The sequence below is a fragment of the Crassostrea angulata genome, chromosome 7, assembly GCF_025612915.1.
Source record: "Crassostrea angulata isolate pt1a10 chromosome 7, ASM2561291v2, whole genome shotgun sequence".
Lineage (NCBI taxonomy): Eukaryota > Metazoa > Mollusca > Bivalvia > Ostreida > Ostreidae > Magallana > Magallana angulata.
In genome coordinates this window covers 13,430,107-13,448,671 of record NC_069117.1, presented here as the reverse complement: position 1 = coordinate 13,448,671, position 18,565 = coordinate 13,430,107, and the positions used below count along the sequence as shown (strand labels likewise).

General features: G+C 33.3%; 1 protein-coding gene across 1 annotated transcript; it reads left to right on the top strand.

Moving 5' to 3' along the window:
- Positions 1–6,888: 6,888 nt before the first annotated feature.
- LOC128155355 (leucine-rich repeat-containing protein 24-like) lies at positions 6,889–8,615 on the top strand. Its single transcript, XM_052817026.1, has one exon. It carries the CDS (start codon positions 6,978–6,980, stop codon positions 8,403–8,405), a length of 1,428 nt encoding a protein of 475 aa, XP_052672986.1. The 5' UTR covers positions 6,889–6,977; the 3' UTR covers positions 8,406–8,615.
- The last annotated feature ends 9,950 nt before the right edge of the window (positions 8,616–18,565 follow it).

The window sequence follows — 18,565 nt, the reverse complement described above, 5'->3', positions numbered from 1 at the left end:
GTTTTTGAAAATGCTTACAATTTAATCTTTGGTCGTTTTGTGTAAATATTTACATATTTATTACGATTTATATTGTTTTTGGTTTAATTTGATTTTTGATGAAAATTTAATTTTATGAAATCTAAAATCTCCTGAAATCAGAAAAAGGGGTTTGTTGCAATATAAAACACCCCTAATACAATAAATGATAACCGATAATTTAGGATTGTATGTGTTATTGTTTTATTGTGGGCTACGGCCACATACACTGACGAAAACACCTTTGCTTGTTGGTGTTTTTTTTTCGGTTTTCTACTATCCTACAATAAAATGATGGAACCAAATGATTGGCATTTCTCATGGATTTTAAACTACATACTATGCTTACCTGGCATAAATATCGGTGTTAGTTTCACTTAATCAAGTTTTGATTAATTATGTCAATCAGTATTGTGCTAGTTGCTATTCACTTTGTTTAAATTAAAAAAAAATCTATATAAAAATTAAATAGTACATAAAATTTGAGGGTCTTGTATCTACTCCACCTGAGGATGCTTCTGAAAGAGCTTCAGGTCCCTATGGTTTTTGAGAAGAAGAATTTTGAAAAATATCAACAAATGTTTATCTTGTTCTTTATCATCCCCAGTTTAAAGAGTGTGTGGCAATTCATTTGAACAAATTTGAAATTTCCTTCACTCAATATTGCTTTGTGCAAAATTTGGTTAAAATTTGCTTAGTTGTTTTGATATAGTAGATGAAAATGTAACTAGTTTATGCAACGACAACAACAACAACGCCGACGACAGACAACGGACAAATTTTGATGAGAAAAGCTCACTTGAGTCTTTGGTTTGGGTGAGGAGACATTAAAATAGTAATACCTTTTAAAAAAATCATTGCAATTTGTAAAAACAAAGATAAAATACAAAAATAAAAGATAAAATAAAATATAACAATTTCGTGACTCCTATGCAGCTAGACTTGTTTTTAGCCGAAAACAGAGTCCTGACTGTAGGCAGACATATCGCCAATGTTACTATAAATAGCACAACTTCAAAAGTAAACAAAAAACCAAACAGCGTCGAAGCAAAAGTTTCCGCTATACCAAATAGTTTTGTCAAAAGTGTTGGCATTTTGTTTCTTTTTTTTATTTTCTTATTAATAATGTGTTTTAAAAAACAAGCCTGCATTTTGGACACATACAATGCGCATGAATTTCCATGAACTACTTTGCTGCGCGATGAAGAAATGGGGATTGAATATATATCACTTGTTGCAAAATTGAAAGCAGCAACTGTTGAACTTTTTTCTACTAGACAGACTTTTTTTTGTTTATAGCCGCTTACAAAATTTGGTCGCTCTCTGACGCTTTGCCGACATTAAATGCATGTGAGAGAGAGAGAGAGAGAGAGAGAGAGAGAAAGAGAGAGATTTTAAGTCTTTACTACACAATATGCATGAAGACACACCAAAAGAGCCCGGCTTTCAGTATTTCAGTACTTTGGTTATTATATGTATCTTGAAATACTGGTAGTAACTAGATACCAAGCTCCACATATGTCTGTCGCCAACATGTTTCTTTCCCATTTTTGGATAGAATATTTCTATCAAAATCCTCTTCTTGTCAGATTGTTTCATGAACTGATATCCTGTTTTACTCTAGTGAATCTCTTGATACGCCAACAATAAGTTATTTACGTAGGAAAGAGAATCCGTATTATCTTTTCCTAGCATGCACTGTATGAACATGAACCTTTATTCAACAGTTCCAATACTATACATTAACACGTGCATAAAATTCCCTATTTTTAAAGAATCAACAGTCTTATTTTCTGTAATTTGTTTGAAGTAAAATTATCACCATGTCTCTATATGACGTATGCACCTGTAAAACGGAGAAATTGTGTTCATAGTCAGACTGAACGCTTCAACTAACAATATTTTCCAGAAATGAAAACACAAGGGTATAATTCAAGTTGCATTGTACTTATAGAAAAAACCTTCTTATTTGCCATACTTGCAAACAAAACCTGATTTTTATTTCAAATGAAATCGTGGGAAATTCCATAAAAATGCACTCAGAGCACAAGGGAAGCAATCAAAACAAACTTTTCCCATCTTCAAGTAAATGCATGTATATTCGTTCTTTCACTGGCTTTAAACGTCAGTTAAATCATCCACTTGTTAATTAGGTCTTGCAGCTGCAAGTGCAGATAGCAAATTAAGAATAAAGAAACTAATAAAAAGATAAGATATATTTTTCTTTACACACGTAAAGTTTACTTAGTCGATTTCAAGTGCACTTTAGCCAGGGACGAAGGCAGTCGATTGATTTTACGATTAAATGTAAGGAGGTCGGGTAAAGATTAATCATAAAACATTTTATTATTTGAATAAAATTCTTATGCAACCTAAAAAGCTCATGATATATGCTTCCATAGACAAAAGAACTCTTTTACAATAAAACTCAAACAATGGTGGAAAAACTGACGAATCTTTTTATAATTATTCTTTCAAATTCAAATTAAAACATCCTTGAATTTACGTCAATGTTGATTTATCCCTCCTTATCAATCCAACATTTATCTACTTTAACGACGTTTGCAACAAGTGATAGAATATAGGATAAAGCAAGAAAATGAAAATGCGGCTTAAGTTTAGTAAAGTGAATTTTGAAGAATAAAAGAAATATTACATTTATCTATTTGAATTTGGGTTTTTTTTTCATTTATTTACATATTTTATAAAAATGACATTATTAAACATTTATTCTACAGATATGAATTTGAAAACTAATTGTAAATATGACAATTTTATACCATATTTCATTTACTATATACGTGTACTTGAATATGTTTTTAAATGTATCACTAGTAGAGGACTAGGGTATTGAAAACTGTGTCAACTCCCTTTGACATCTGTAATGAGCATGGAGAATAAATAGCATACATAACATGTTGCCTGTTCCCAAGTTATCTGTGTATGTATGTACCTAAGTTATACATTCATGAGAGAAAGATCTTTCATTTTTGAGAGTTTCAGATATTTATTTTTTTTTTTAATCTAAAAAATTATTTTTAAAAAATTTCCGTGATGCTGTTATGGTTTTGGTAATTATATAAGCCAGTGGGTTAAAATATTAAACACAAATTTTAAGGCTTCAGTGTTGCAAAGTGGCTTTTTATCTAATTACCTCTCTATTGAAAGAGGTTGTAGACAGGGAGACCCTATTGCACCCTATTTATTCCCCCTTTGTGCTAGAATACTTTCAGTTCTTATCAAATAAAACAATAAAATAAAGGATATTACAATAGACAGTAAAGAACATAAAATAAATCAATATGCAGATGACACATCTCTTATTTTGGATGGTTCACCTACCTCACTATTTGCATCTTTAGATACTCTAGACTTTTATTCAAACATTTCTGGGTTGAAAATAGATAGTTCAAAAACAAAAATTATATGGATTGGCTCAAAAAAATTCTCAAATCAGGTCTTTCACCACACGAGATGGAAACTAGATTGGGGCTCAACAACGTTTAATTTACTGGGTATTTACTTTTCTGTCGATCTTGAAAAAGTTACTGAGTTAAACTATTCTATACAAGTTACAGAAATTAAAAGCATGCTTCAACAATGGAAAAGAAGAAACCTTACACTAATTGGACGTGTGACGGTAGTAAAATATCTAGTTATTCCAAAAATCAATCATTTATTTATGTATTTACCTACTCCTAAAGAGGTAATCACCACATTGAACAAGGATATTTTTGAATTTTTTTTGGAATGCCAAATGTGATAAAATAAAACGTGCAGTGGTTATTCAAGTATATCAAAGAGGCGGTTTAAAAAAGTTGTATATTAACAAGTTTATTCTGTCATTAAAATGTTCATGGATTAAAAGATTAATTGTTGGACATAGGTCATGGACTTCCATATTGAAGGCCATTAATGGTGAAGACTTTGTCAACTTGTTACTTGATTTTGGTGATGCATTTATTACTGAATGTGTTATTCCCAAAAATAATAATTTTTGGAAAGATGTATTTAAATCAATGCTCTATGTTATAAAATCTTTTGATGATAATTATATTGAACAAAACTTTTTATTTATGCCTATTTGGTATAATAGTCATATCAGAGTTGGTATGAAAACATTGTTTATAAAAAGTTGGTACAAAAAAGGTGTAAAGGTCATCAATGACTTTCTAGATGGTAATGGAAAATGTTTGTCACATGTATGTTTCCAAAAAAAAATTTGATTAGCATATTTGTACAATGCAATACAACAGTATAGTTAATGCTATATCAACATATCTAAAATCCTCTCTACCAGTACATATCAAATGTTTATTTAAGAGATCCTTTACTCCATATATTCCATTATATTACAAACCTTTTTTTTGCAAGACAAATGTACAAAACCCATCTACAAACAACTAATTGTCTGTAAAATAACCCCAACTGCAATGCTTATATGGAATTCAGAATTGGTACAATATGGGGTAGAAATTTGTGTTTATGATGCTTTTAATGTATGTTTTAAGACAACCAATGACTCATCTTTTCAATGGTTACAATACAGATTACTTCATAGAATTCTTCCTGTAAATTACTATTTGAAAAAAAAAATCAATGTTGTATCTTCTGATTGCTGTTCCTTCTGTGAACGGGATGTTGAGACAATCCAACATGTTTTTGTAAGCTGTGAAAGAATATCAACAATTTGGAGCAACCTAAGCATGCATATTTACCAATATACTTCTATACGAATTGGTTTCAATGTTATCAATATCTTATTGGGTGAACTCCCATTGTCAAAAGACAATAAAGTTGTAAACTTAATAATTTTGTATACAAAACAATATTTATTTTGCTGTCTTAAAAATGATATACTACCTAGTCTATCAGGGCTGTTATTTTATCTATATAACAAATACAAAATTGAAAAATATAATTCCGTGATGCTAGTTAGATATATGATTTTGAAACAAACTTTGTTCAGATTTCCAAGTGATTTGAATATATCTCTGTATAGATATGCAATGGAAAGGTATGCAAACCTACATAATAATAAATACATTTTTATCAGGAATTCGAAGTAAATCATTTATGATTTTGTTTTTGTCTTAAAACAATAAAAAGTTACTTAAATTACTGTTAATTCAATTTTAAAGACATTATTTAAGCATTGAATGCTTATTTTTGGATGTCCTCGGTCCTATAACACACCAAGCGCGGCAGACAAATTGAATACCGCGCGATATTGAAAATTGTTGCGAATAGTTAGTACTAGTAATTGGCTAAATTCAGTTTCCCTGGTTTAAGATAACGAATCTTCGCATGTTTACTTCCGCATGTAAAAGCTATTATGTTTTACAATTTGATGTGCATAAAATTACAAAAAGGGTGTTTATAATAATACTGATTTTATTAAGACCATTTTCACGTACTTTTCTATCATTATGAAAATATCTTTTAAACATGTACAATTCCTTTTTATTCATTCTTTTCATAAGTTTCAAAATGATATTTTGATATTTTTTAAACCGTTCACTAGTATCCAGTTATCAATTTTTGGTTTCGTTTTTTTAATTAATGCGAATTTCAATTTAATTGCATTAAAACAACCATTCCCAGGTAATTATTTCAATGTAAAAATCACTTTTTTTGGCTTGATGAAAATAAAAAAATATCGAATTTCTTTTGTCGGTTAAAATAAACTTTGTGATACGTCGAGCACGTTTGTGTCGTAGATTTATGTTGAAATATTTCAAACCATTATTGATTTTTAAGATTGATTTTTTAAAGAAATTTCGAATTTAACGATTGTATGTAATTTACTAGTAACATTAAGGTTCCTTGCATCCAGTCAAAATCCTTCTTTTTCTACAACCCGCACCAAACTTCCTCAAATAAATTGCGGCTTTCGAGTAGGTTTAAAAGAGGATTCACACTTCTTCACATATATTAAGTAATTGAAACCATTCCTCATTTATCACATTTATTAGAATTGTTGCCTTTTAAGAATACTGCATTTAAAAGCAAGGCAATTCGGAACATTTCCTGACTGAACCAGTCTTTGTTTAGATGTATAATCAAAAGTAACACATAGGCGTCGGAACCGGGGGCAGTCTTTGTTTAGATGTATAATCAAAAGTAACACATAGGCGTCGGAACCGGGGGGAGGGGGGGATAGCCACCAAACTTTTTTCAAAGTTAGACCCAACCATTAGGCACATAGCATCATAGAGGGTTCACCCCCCCCCCTCCCCCGCTTTTTTCGCAGAAATGATAATTGTTACTAAATTTACCTTGAAAAGATTGAAATATTGAGTTCTTTTTGGAGTCATATTTATACTAGCCCCCCCCCCCCCCCCCTCCACGGATTAGGAATTTCATGATTTTGAAAAGGATTTTTGGGGGTTTTGGTATGGTAATAATTTTTTGGGGAACTATGGGTACCCTCCACACCCCCCTCCCCCCCCCCCCCCCCCCCCCCCGGATTAAGATTTTTATGATATTGGGAATAATTGTTTTATTTGTTTCTTGCTTGAAAAGATTTCTGAAGATTAGTCTAAATAATAGTTGTAAATATTAAATTAACATTCATGTGTATCACTAAGAGAGTTTTTGAAAATTGTGTCCAATCCCTTTATTAGCTGTACATAAAATATGTTCGAGGCAATGATCTTTGATACTAGTAAATAGATTTAAGCGATTTGAAAAAATCTCATTATCTCGGGGGACCTTGTGGATGATATTTGTAAACTTTGGGGATATTTTTTCTCTTCAACACATGTCCTGGTCAGGTGATCAAGTGTTTCGAATGAATCCCAGAAACGTATTGCTAACATGAGTATGTGTATATCAACCTTTAGCGGGACATGTCATTGAAGCCGCAATAGCAGGTGAAAGGCACAGGTAAACATCGCTATCCAGGACAGTTGACCAAATCTAAAAGAAAAATTCAGACGCCTCTGAAAAATCATACAATGCAGGGAAGTAAAAGCCCCATAACAGTGATTTCATATGTACTTATTGTTGTGAGTTTTGGAGATGTTGAATCTTCTTATCCAACAGCGTGCCAGTGTTCCAATGATTCTGCTATTTGCAGACCAGGATTAACCAACTTTCCTTCCGGATTCCCAAGTCATTTCACTTCATTACAACTCAGTGGCACCTTTTCCTCTCGAAACCAGATTCCGTTGATTGAAAGTAAAAATCTTAATTCCTTCCAGAACCTTGAGAGACTTTACATGGCTTTCAGCAATGTAGAATCCATAACCAGCGGTTCTTTGCCAACAACATTGATTACACTGGATTTTTCTTTCAACAAAATTGGAGAAATAACACAAAACACGTTAAAGGGGTTAACAAGACTCAAAGTTTTGAATTTGTCTGGAAATAATGGTACTGAAATACAATTGTCTGCTTTCAACGATTTAAGCAAATTGACAGAATTATATCTGGCAGAGATGGGCTTAAAGAAACTGGACAAGCGCTTATTAGACAGTCTTCCAATATTGAAGGTCTTAGACCTTCATGGAAACAAACTAAAGCAGTTGGACTGGAGCTTCACGAAGACCCTTACAAATATGGCTTATATTGATATATCTGGAAACCTATTTACAGAACTTTCCAATTCATCAATAATGACATTACCACGCATAAAGAGTATCTACGTAAATGATAACGATTGGAAATGCACCTGTGCCTTGGAGTGGGTAAAAGTGCTTCCTAGTCCTATACCGGAATCTGTCACGTGTAGTACACCAAAATCTCTCCAATACATGTCCATTGTAAATGTCCCTTCCCCCCAGCTAACCTGTGTACCGGCATCTGTAAGTTGTTCTTCAACTTCAAGTACCGGCAAGTATCACACCAGCCTCAATATTTCATGTACATTTGGAGGAGACCCATTCCCTGACGTCATTTGGACAAAGCCTGATGGGACGGAGTTGAAGTACTATAATTATAACAATCCAAATTACGAGGTATCTGAGACAGGTGTCCTAACCATAAAGTCATTGGACGTTGATGACGACGGTCGGTGGACGGTTCAGGCCAACAACGTGAGGAAACAAAATGTGGTCAACATGCAAGTGACCGTGACTCCTTATCCAACTACCACTACCACCACAACTACGACTACAACTACCACTACCCCCATCACCCCGACAACAACCATGACTGCCACACAGACAACAGCCATAAAGACCACCACAAAAACCCCAGCAGAAAACCAGACACCGTCCAAGCCTATGGGAGGGATGTCCATTTACATCACTGTGGCAGTGGTAGTGGGCATAGCTCTTATTATCCTCATGATTTGCCTGATCATATACTGCATAAAGCCCGCTTTCTGGAAACAAAACCGTTGCCATGCCTTTCCGAAACGGTCCGAGAGGATCGGAACCTAATTCGAAGGTGATCATGCAGACTGAATGGGATAAGTTTTTTCTATCGTAGCAGTAGCCGGTTTTATAAAGGAAAAAAGAGTAAAACAAATTAATATGTGGTGATAATTGCGTGAATCAAAGAAATGCATTCATCTTAAACGAAATTTCTGTTGATTGTGTGATTCATGTTTTATTAGATTATGTATTGAATAAATATATCTTCTCAATCAGAATCAAATTATTGGGTTAAAGAAGAAAACTATTATCTCATATTTATTCCGAAATTTATATTTTTTCTCATATCAAAATCATCCATTTCAATTGTGACCAAAAATTGGGTTACACACCTTTGTCAGTTGTATTAGCTAAAAAGAAATTTGGATACTACATGTTTATTTCTAAATCAAAAACACAGTTACAGGTATTGTCTCATTCCGGTAACAGTGATAAGGGTTTCAGTTTCGTACGATATCTATGTTTATAATGCATATAAACATGTACTATATGATATTTATTTGTAAATCCTGTCTAAAAGTCGAACATACGCGTACTTCAGAACTGATGTATTAAATCCCAATTTTTCAGCAATTTAAATACAGTTCAAGATCAATTGTACAAATAAAAACCAAAATATGTTGTTTTTTTCTACAGTGTAAATGCATTATATAGTAAAATGTGCACGAGTTCTCAATATTTCAATGCAATATACATGTATATATATTCTTCACCTTTTAGATTAAATCATAATAAAAATCAGCACTTTTATTTATTCATTGATGGCTTTGATATCATAAATGAACACTTCATTTAGGATAAAGTGAATTCGTAATAAGCATTTTTTTAAATACATAATCTAATTTGAGGGAAATTATCACGATTTGAGATGAAAATTTTCCTTTTCCATCATAGAGCTTTTTAATGGTTAACTTTGTGTTTGTATTCCAGCAATTTTAACACAATATCTGTGTCAGGTGTAAATTTATAGGTGAGGTACATAGCTTAGAATTCTTTGTAAATTAAGCAAGCTCTTGTCAGGTTTTTGTTAAAAAGGTTATATATATTGGTAAAGGTTTTAATCTTTATCTTTTTTTTTCTATTTTTACATTTAATCACAAGAACAATTAATCAGTTTCTGGCGTTTGCAGTTTGTCGTTTTCTGTTTCTTTTTAAGATCTATTTGTCAAATAAAATGGGGCACGAAATCGTAAAACTTGTTGCTATATAACGGTATGAGGACTTTTGCTTTTGCAATCAAAGTGCTAAATACCAATACAAATGCGCAAGGTTTGGCACGCGAAGACATTACTCTCGGATCTTTTTAACATTGCAATAACTCTCAAACTGCATGACGTATACCTGCCCATAATGAATGATGTAGATATAAATAAAGCACAGAGAAATTCACCTTATTGGAGCTCCACCTCTGGCTCGGCCGGGATTTGAACTCATAACCCATTCTCCTAGCAGTGAGGGGCCACCGCGCCAACCACAATAGTAACCTTTAAATCATCACACATACCTTATTTATGAAAATCTTTTAACCCTTGAAAAACATAAAACAAAAAATTTATGCTTATGCTAAACAAAAAAAAAATCAGCCATTAGATGGCCTAAAACATGAAAACTTGGAGTCGAAATAAAATTTACATAGATGTAGCAAGTAGTCCAAAAATCATTAATGGAACTAGAACAGTTTAATGTCTTCTTGGAAAACTTTTAACCCCTTTTTGATTGAGAATTTAACGCATTTGGTGAAGGTAGTGAAGTAATGGGAAAATTAACAACATAGACTCATTTTGTTCTATAAAGGTGTTCTTTATACATTTAAACCCCAACCCCAAAAGTGGAGAGAAAACTGACATGTATAATTTTTATCCGTTTGATTTGTTTCCCTTTGCATCGTACAATTTTCTTTCCATATTGTATATTGCTCTATATTGTGTATTTATTTCGTACTTTATAGTTTTTATTTGTATTGTATTTTTTTTAATTAGAGTTATTTGTTTAAATTCAAAACTGTATTGGTTGATTTTCATTTGTATTATTAATTGAAAAACTCGCATATAGTTTACTTTTCATTTGTATTTTAAGGTTTATGTAGTATCTTGCATTTACATGAGTAGGATTTTTTTTTACATTGAAAGGATTTCATTGGTTTAATTTAATCCTACATGTAAAACAAACTGGGTTCAAAACAGAGTTTTTAGATGATTTGAACGAGATGGTAAGTCGCCAGTATGAAGATTTCCAAAAGAAAAAAAAGTTGTGAATGGATCAAAATGCCTCTAAAACAATGAGTAGAATTAAAATTACAGATGCGCGGTGATTCATAACTATTGGTTTCATCGGTTTGTATTTAAATTTGAATGATTTGATATCTGTACTATACTTTGTATTAGTACAAAGAGAAAAAATATAAAGGTTCTTTTTCATTATCATTAGTCATAAGCAACAAGCTGGTTTCTTAAACCCTTTCAGCAAAACACACTTACTTCTGGCGAAAAAAAATGATTTTAAGGATCAATGCAATAGTACAATACATATTGAAGTTGTTCAGTACAATCGTATTTTTTTCCAATACAAATAAAAATTTATATATTACAAGTGGAAAAACCCAAATATTGCGATATTTGACGTGCCATTAAAAACCACCTTAACATAAAATAGACTTAGTGTCAACTTAATTTATTTGACAAGATAATTTTCTTTTGATTTGAACTTGTCGTTTTTCAAATAACCCTGTAGTATACTTTTAGTAAGTAAACCTTAAACTTCTTCTAAAACTACAACTTGGTTTCTATTATTACAAGCCAATTATCTGAAATGTTGTTGCTTAACAATCTTTAATTTTTTTTAAAAATTTAAATGGTATTTCAAAAACTTTTAAATATGTATGTTATGTTATGGTAAAGATTTTGATTATGTTGACTATCATTTATAATATCTGTTTATCTTAAATAAAAGTGTTTATATTCAATATTATCCAGTTTAAGACAAATGGTATTCTTGTTTGGTAAATACATGTTTACGAGTTAAAATTTGAAAGAATAAAATGATTACATCTATCCTTAAAGCAATTTGTTTTGGTGTAGTGATAAGTTCTAAAACGGCCATGCGTGATATTCGTATCTTCAAAATAACGATGAAAAATACAGACTTTTGAACAAGCACAGCGTATAAACTCTAAATATTTCAGAACAACGCGGTAGAATTTTCTGACACATCCGTATATTTGGTTTAATTTTTCGATCTTGAAACAAAAGTGCAGGGAAGGAAATAAAAACAAGTTTAACTTAGCGTGAACTTATGTATACCAATAAGTACATTGTTGTAACTGTCTTCTGTACGTCAGCCTAATCATCTTCTTGTATACAAAACCTTGCTGTTGGAAGTGAAGACAGCTAATGAAAATGAATTCGAAACTAATAACACATAAAAAGATACTTCCTTGTAAATGAAAACAATATATTTTGTAGATTTTCTGATTAGCCAAGCACGTAAGGCAGTCGATTAAAATAGAGTGGCGCCTGAATGAATAGATTTTCAGAGATTGGGGGTAGATTCATCATAAAACTTTTCAAGCTATTTTCATCTTGTAGTAACAATCTCTTGTTGAATCAAAACTATATTTTCCCCTAACGTTAAATGTGTTCTTGCTATATCATTGACTCTTTAAGACAATTAAACTATATCAACCACCTTTGAGACAATTGAAATTTTTTTTTTATCATTTTCCTTTTTTTTAGTCTTTAAAACTCTCAAAACTGAGTCTTTAAAAACGAGTTACTTCTCTTTAAATATGAAAAATGTAAAAAATAATAATCAATTTACAACAATAATCAATTTGCGCGATACTCTCTCTCTCTCTCTCTCTCTCTCTCATATTATCTCTTAAGTATTAAATTATTATATGTCAACCCCCCTCTCTATCTCTCTCTATCTCTCTCTCTCTCTCTCTGAGAGAATGTCTATCGCATGTATAACTGTAAAAAACATAAAAGTGTTTAAGTAATTCGTACCTGTACATACCTCAGCAATACATTCATAAAAAGACGAAACACATGTATTTCATTGATGAGAAATATAAAATATCTGTTTCAGTTGAAAAATAAGACCCTCTTGATCTTATAGATGATATCCGTGAAATATATGCTCATTTTGAAACAAGTCTTGCTCAGGTGTTCCCATCTCCTGAATGAATCTCTGTAGGTAACGACCTAGATTTGCAAGTTCGTTGAACATTTGAAAAACTTCCCTACCCCTTGCCACCTCCCCCCCCCCCACCTCCACCGGCCATATTAAGTGATTTATAAAATTCCACGGCATTATCAACATTTACAAATCAGAAATACACATATTACATACAACATGGGTTAAACATGGTTATGCAGAAATGGTTTTATTTAACCAAGAGCAAAATATTATGGTATTTGTTATAAATTTCAAATCTCAATGCTGTTCTGCATATCTGATTTATCTAAATGCAACTTGTATAATAGAAATTTACAAGTACAGATCTTAATAATGAAATTGTCCGGACTGCAAATTAAGATATAATATAAATTGAATATTAATCATGTATTATGGTAGTTTTCTGTCCGTAGAAATGTTTTACCCAGTCATATAACCGAAATGGTAATTGGAAGTCAATGAGGTAGTTAAGGTACTGTATATCTACCCGATTAAAAGGATATTACCAAAAAGTTTCATTTGACGCCTGTCAAAATCTCCGCTAATTTTGCCTGTTAGTACTCAGTACCCACTTATGCATGTGTATCCACTGGTATAAAGTATATTTGTTGAAATATAGCATTATCTATCAGTGCAGACATACATGTGATTGTTATTCTTTCAAGCTTAAAATCGGTGTATATATACACATATCAAATTGTTAGCCCACAACAAAAAATATTTAAAAAGCCGCAACTCTTTATCTGTTCGTGTCAAACAAATTTCACAAGAAAAAGTGATAAACCCAAAAGTCCCTTCCGTGATCTATCAGGCACGGTGTAGATTATTTTCCACTTACATTTCATGAAAACGGTGTTACTGTTTACTGAATATTGTATGATTACACTCGAGACCGTCAGGCGATTACGAAACGGTGTCAGTTCTCCGAATAAATCATTTTTGTCTGGACAATATGAAACTTTAGAGCCTACAAAGAAGTGATGTGGACGTCGATTGTTTTCTGGTCATGGCGTATTCATAAGAGCGACCTGCACTCACGTAATGCCTAATTTAACTGTAATCTCCTCCACAGTATCACAAATTATTAACATATTCAATAGCCAAGGGAGACAATCTTCTCGGTTTGGTCAAATCCAGGTCGTCGCCTTTGGATATCGTTCCCCATATCTGTCCAAACAGTCAAATTAAATGAACATTTTCATGGAAAAGTTACTGAGCATCCGCATACATGTATCTTTGGTGACGTATGATTATAATTAGGTGCAGCCTCATTATTTTTATGGTGTTGTCATGTTAAAATTTTTTAATTTACTGGGTAGGTGTAAATACAAAATTTACAACATGCAACTAGTTGTCATGTGTATTTACACCCAACAAGTAAATTCAAAATTTACAAGACAGTGTATTTGAATATATTTCGAGCCACATTACTAGAATGAACAAATAGCAAGACTTGCTAGTGAAAAAAAATTAAGGAAACTCTCCTCTGCTCTATAATTCAGCACCAATACCATTGAAAATCACACCTTAAAGCCCTTAATTAAACTTGACAATTTTACACCACAAGCACGATGTTTTATATTTCAGACCCTATAAACATGTACATATAGTCTGTCATCTCCCATCCATCTACTTTTCATTCTATTTTACTCCGACCCTCGTCTGTACATGTAACTTGTAGACTTATTGTGTTATACCAGGCCCATAGTCAGTTCTGCATCTAATTAAAAATTGATTTACATGATCGAAGTATATGCGTTGCTTACCGATTTCGACAAAAGATATTCCTCTTACTAATACTTAACATTTAAATCATACTCAAGAAAATACAACCAACACTAGTTTTCGAATAGGCAACACTCATTTCTACTTTATTAACCGTGTCCTTTATCCAAATAGTATCTTGCTATCCAAATATGAAAAGACGATGAGTTCAGCACAATATAATAGGGGCACCAATCAAATGAAACGTTCAGTATCAAATAGATGAAAATAGCGTGAAAAAAATCTTGGTTTTCTTTTTAAAGTTCATTTAAAAAGCACGCAATGTGCTCCTTCTTCTATTTTTGAGTGATGCAAAAAGAACAAGAATGAAATCAACGACAACGAATCAATCAACTGATCACGTGATCACCGGTGTAAGTACATTTCTGATTTAGACGATCATGAAGAGTTACACACAGAATCTCAGTCAATGAAAACTTCGAGTCTGATGAAACAGTCTCAAGGAGTTCCTGTCTAAAAATATCAGTACCATTTCAACAGAATTATAACAAACGACGGAGAGAGGGTGTCTGATTGTGTACTAAAAACAGAACTAAGTCACCGATAACATAAGACAAACAAACATTTCAATTTCTTTGCAGACTGACACTTCTGGTGAGACAGAATCTGGAACGGTTTTGAAAAAAAAGTAAAAAGATAAAGGTTTTCCAAGTCGACGAGAAACAAACTGTTGAAGGACTTATACGATACCAGCCCGATTATAGAATATAAAATAGAGCTTTTCCAGTGTGTAGCTTCACGGTTAGGAAAGATCAAAGCAAGAAGTCAGGTGTGACGCAAAGGATGAAATGTGTGAGAAAAACAATGCACAGCAATCAGTCACCAAAACACCCAAGGAGACAGAAAGCAGAGAGGAAGTGAGAATGTTCGAAGTTTCCACAGATTCTTTATAAAAAAAACAAAACATTCCAGATATATAGACTGTCGGATGCCAAACAATCAAACCAAGAATGCAATGCAACGAGTGTCAAAGAACTGTTGAGGATCGTTAGTGAGGCAAACGGACACCTAACCCCTAACCTCTGGGTATGAAGCTGAAGTTTCCTCCATCTCCAACAAAAAGGGCTGTATTGACATCAAAGTCGCCGAGTATGCGTAAACGTCTTGAATATCTATAATGAAACAGGACTTTATGAAACTAGAACCTTAGTGCCCTAAGACACGATAGAAAATCCAATCATCTTTTATTTATGTTTTCTCAAAGCAGTCGACATGGCGTAGATTTTTAATATCGTTGCATTCAGACGACAGACTCTTTGGACGTATTTTACCTTCCGGTTAGGGTTTTGCGTGTGTCGAATTTGTTTCTTGCAATTATATGAAATATGGCTGATTTTTTCGCGCGGCGAGATGAAGAGTTCGGTTTAGTTTGATGCGTGTCCAGCGGGTTGATCGTTTGGACAGTTCTTACAAGGACACGCCTCAATGTTAGGTCAGCTGTAGACGGGGCTAACCAAGCGTGACGATCACAGCAGACGACAAGTACAGGTATCAGCCCCACCTGCTGAAACTGCCCCGTCATCGACAGCTCAAATCTAAATTGTTCAAACTACAAAAGTATAATCAATTTCAAATCTAGTATAATCCCCTTAGACCCACTGATCAGGGATTTAACAATTACAAAAAGATGATATCACATTCGACGAAAAACACTATTCAATGGACTTGGATGACCTGTCATTAATAGATATCGATACAATGGAAGACATCTTTATCTTGATGTTTGTAAACAAATATTATCCAGGATAAATGAAAAGGGGGATTTAAGATTTATTGTTATACTTTCATGTTAAATACTGAAATCTGATTGGTTAAGACGCAGTTAATAATATTTACTATTACCCTCAGCGTTAGCAACGCACTTGGCAACGGGTAACATTAAAAAATGTTACATGCGCGAAAATTATGCGCGTACGGTTCGCTGTAGAATTCACGTTATTCCTATATAAAAGCAGTAAAATTTTCTTAAAAATTTTAAAAAGACATTCAGTATAACAAAATAAATAGTGCCTGTTTGGGAGGATAACAGTTGAAATTGACACCCCTCGAAAACCATTGTCAACCTCCGCTTCGCGTCGGTTGACAATGGTTTTCTCGGGGTGTCAATTTCAACTGTTACCCTCCCAAACAGGCACTATTTATATAATAGTGTCTTAACTTGTTGCGAAGTTTTTGTTACTAAATTCACAACTTTCGCAGTTTGTGTAAAAGAATATCTTCGTAACTTGTAAAAATAGAATCCGCTTTGAAAAGAATAATTGGTCAGAATTTCGGTTTTCATACTACAGAGCATTCATAAATTTTCTTTCCATACAATAGTTTTAAGTAACCTAGGAACATGATTTAAACTATTTCAAAAACAGATGTTATCCGACTCGATTACATCATTTGAAAAATTGTACGGATTTGACGTGAACTAGATAGACAGTATTTCAGCGAAAATAAGATCGGCTTTAGATAGAATCTGATATCGTTCCTGAATTGAGAGGGGGCTGTCAGGTTCCGATACACGCAGAAGATTAAGATGGATTGAATTGGTGAAGCTGGGATTTCGTTTGCAATTTACTTATAAATCCAAAGATATTAAAGTTTTCTTTTCTTCTTTCGTTCTCTTGTAAAAATAAGTGAATCGGTCGATTTTATCGAAGCTTGTACCAAACTGCAGGGTAACATGTTAAAGTGCTGTTTCATTTTGTTGAATGACAAAGACCACGTGATATAAAAATTCAGCTCGCGTATACAGTTTCTTAATACTGTTTTCTTGGCCATGTTGTAGATGTCTTAGACAAACTAGCGATTTCATTTAATTGAAATATCTGACTGATTATTTTCTCTCATTTGATTTATTTTTAGTCGTGTAATCGGTTTTTAATCTAGCTTGATTACAGAATCATTCGTAACACACGCGAAGAGTCAGGAATCAAAATTCCTTCCACGTCGAAAAAATGGCAGAACTCAGCATTAAACATAAGATTCCATTCCATCACATACGATAGAGAAAGAATAAAGGCATTGTTTGTGAAATGTCAAATTTGAACTAGATTATTTTACGATTAAAAAAACCCCATCCTTGTACTTTAACAGTTGTTTATCGATATCTGCGCCATATCATTATTTCATTTTTACCCCCCCCCCCCCCGCTTCTTTTTCTATCCCCCCCCCACCCCTGCCAAATCCTTCTGAGCCGAGTACATGTAAGTATGAATCAGGGGTCCCGGCGCCAGTACCTGTCCATCCCCTGGGTACAAAACAACCTTGCTTACGTACAAGATCGGGGGTGCACTTGTTTTCCTAGGTTCCTTATTCATACACATCTATATGTATTCGGTAAACAGATAATGATTATGTGCCTATTAAGCTGTGTTATAGAGAGATTGATGTCCGTGTCAGCGCATCAATACTGTACTGTCAATCAAGCGTACACCGATCGCTCCCCCTGGGGCGCCCGACCAGCTCTGTACAGCCAGGACCACTGAGGCCCCGGGACAACCATATAGTTGTCTTACACTGCTGGGGTCTACTAACAGAGTTGTCTTAGTTTTTAAATCGACTTTTTTTACGGGTGTAAAAGTTATCGTTTGACAAATGGGGGTGTGACAATTGACACCCTCTGCGCGACCCGGGAAGATAAGATCATTGTGGGGTGACACGGGTGATTAGTGGACTCTGTTTTAATCAGTGACTTCTTGTAACTGACCAGGAAGCTGGTCTATAAGGATTCTTAAAGAAAGAGAACGAAAGAAAAAGCCCTGTTCTAAAAAGTAAGTACAAATTAACTTTGTAAATGAAGTCGAATTTTATCCGCAACTCGCTTAAATGCTTTTGCAAAGTTTTAAGTATGATTTTTTAAAAGACCTCTATAGTGTAGTTTGTCTTCGTTGTAGAATTTCTTGGAGAATTTGTTGTATTTTTCATTTCCAAAAGATTAATTTTCTGCAGCTTAAGAATTTCATTTATTGTGGGATGTGAAGGGAAAATTATAATTTTCATATGTAAAGTAGGTCCAGTATGATCATATGATATCGGAATAGAAAGTATTCTATGGGCCTCTGCCCCACTAAATACCATGGAACAGTGTATTCTTCATGCTCATGTTTTAAATTTATAGTCTTTCTCAAGGATCCCATATTAATATACTAAGATTATCAAGCCAAACAAGTAGGATTTGTGTGTAGATGGGGAGAGTCGTGTCGTATGTCTCCACC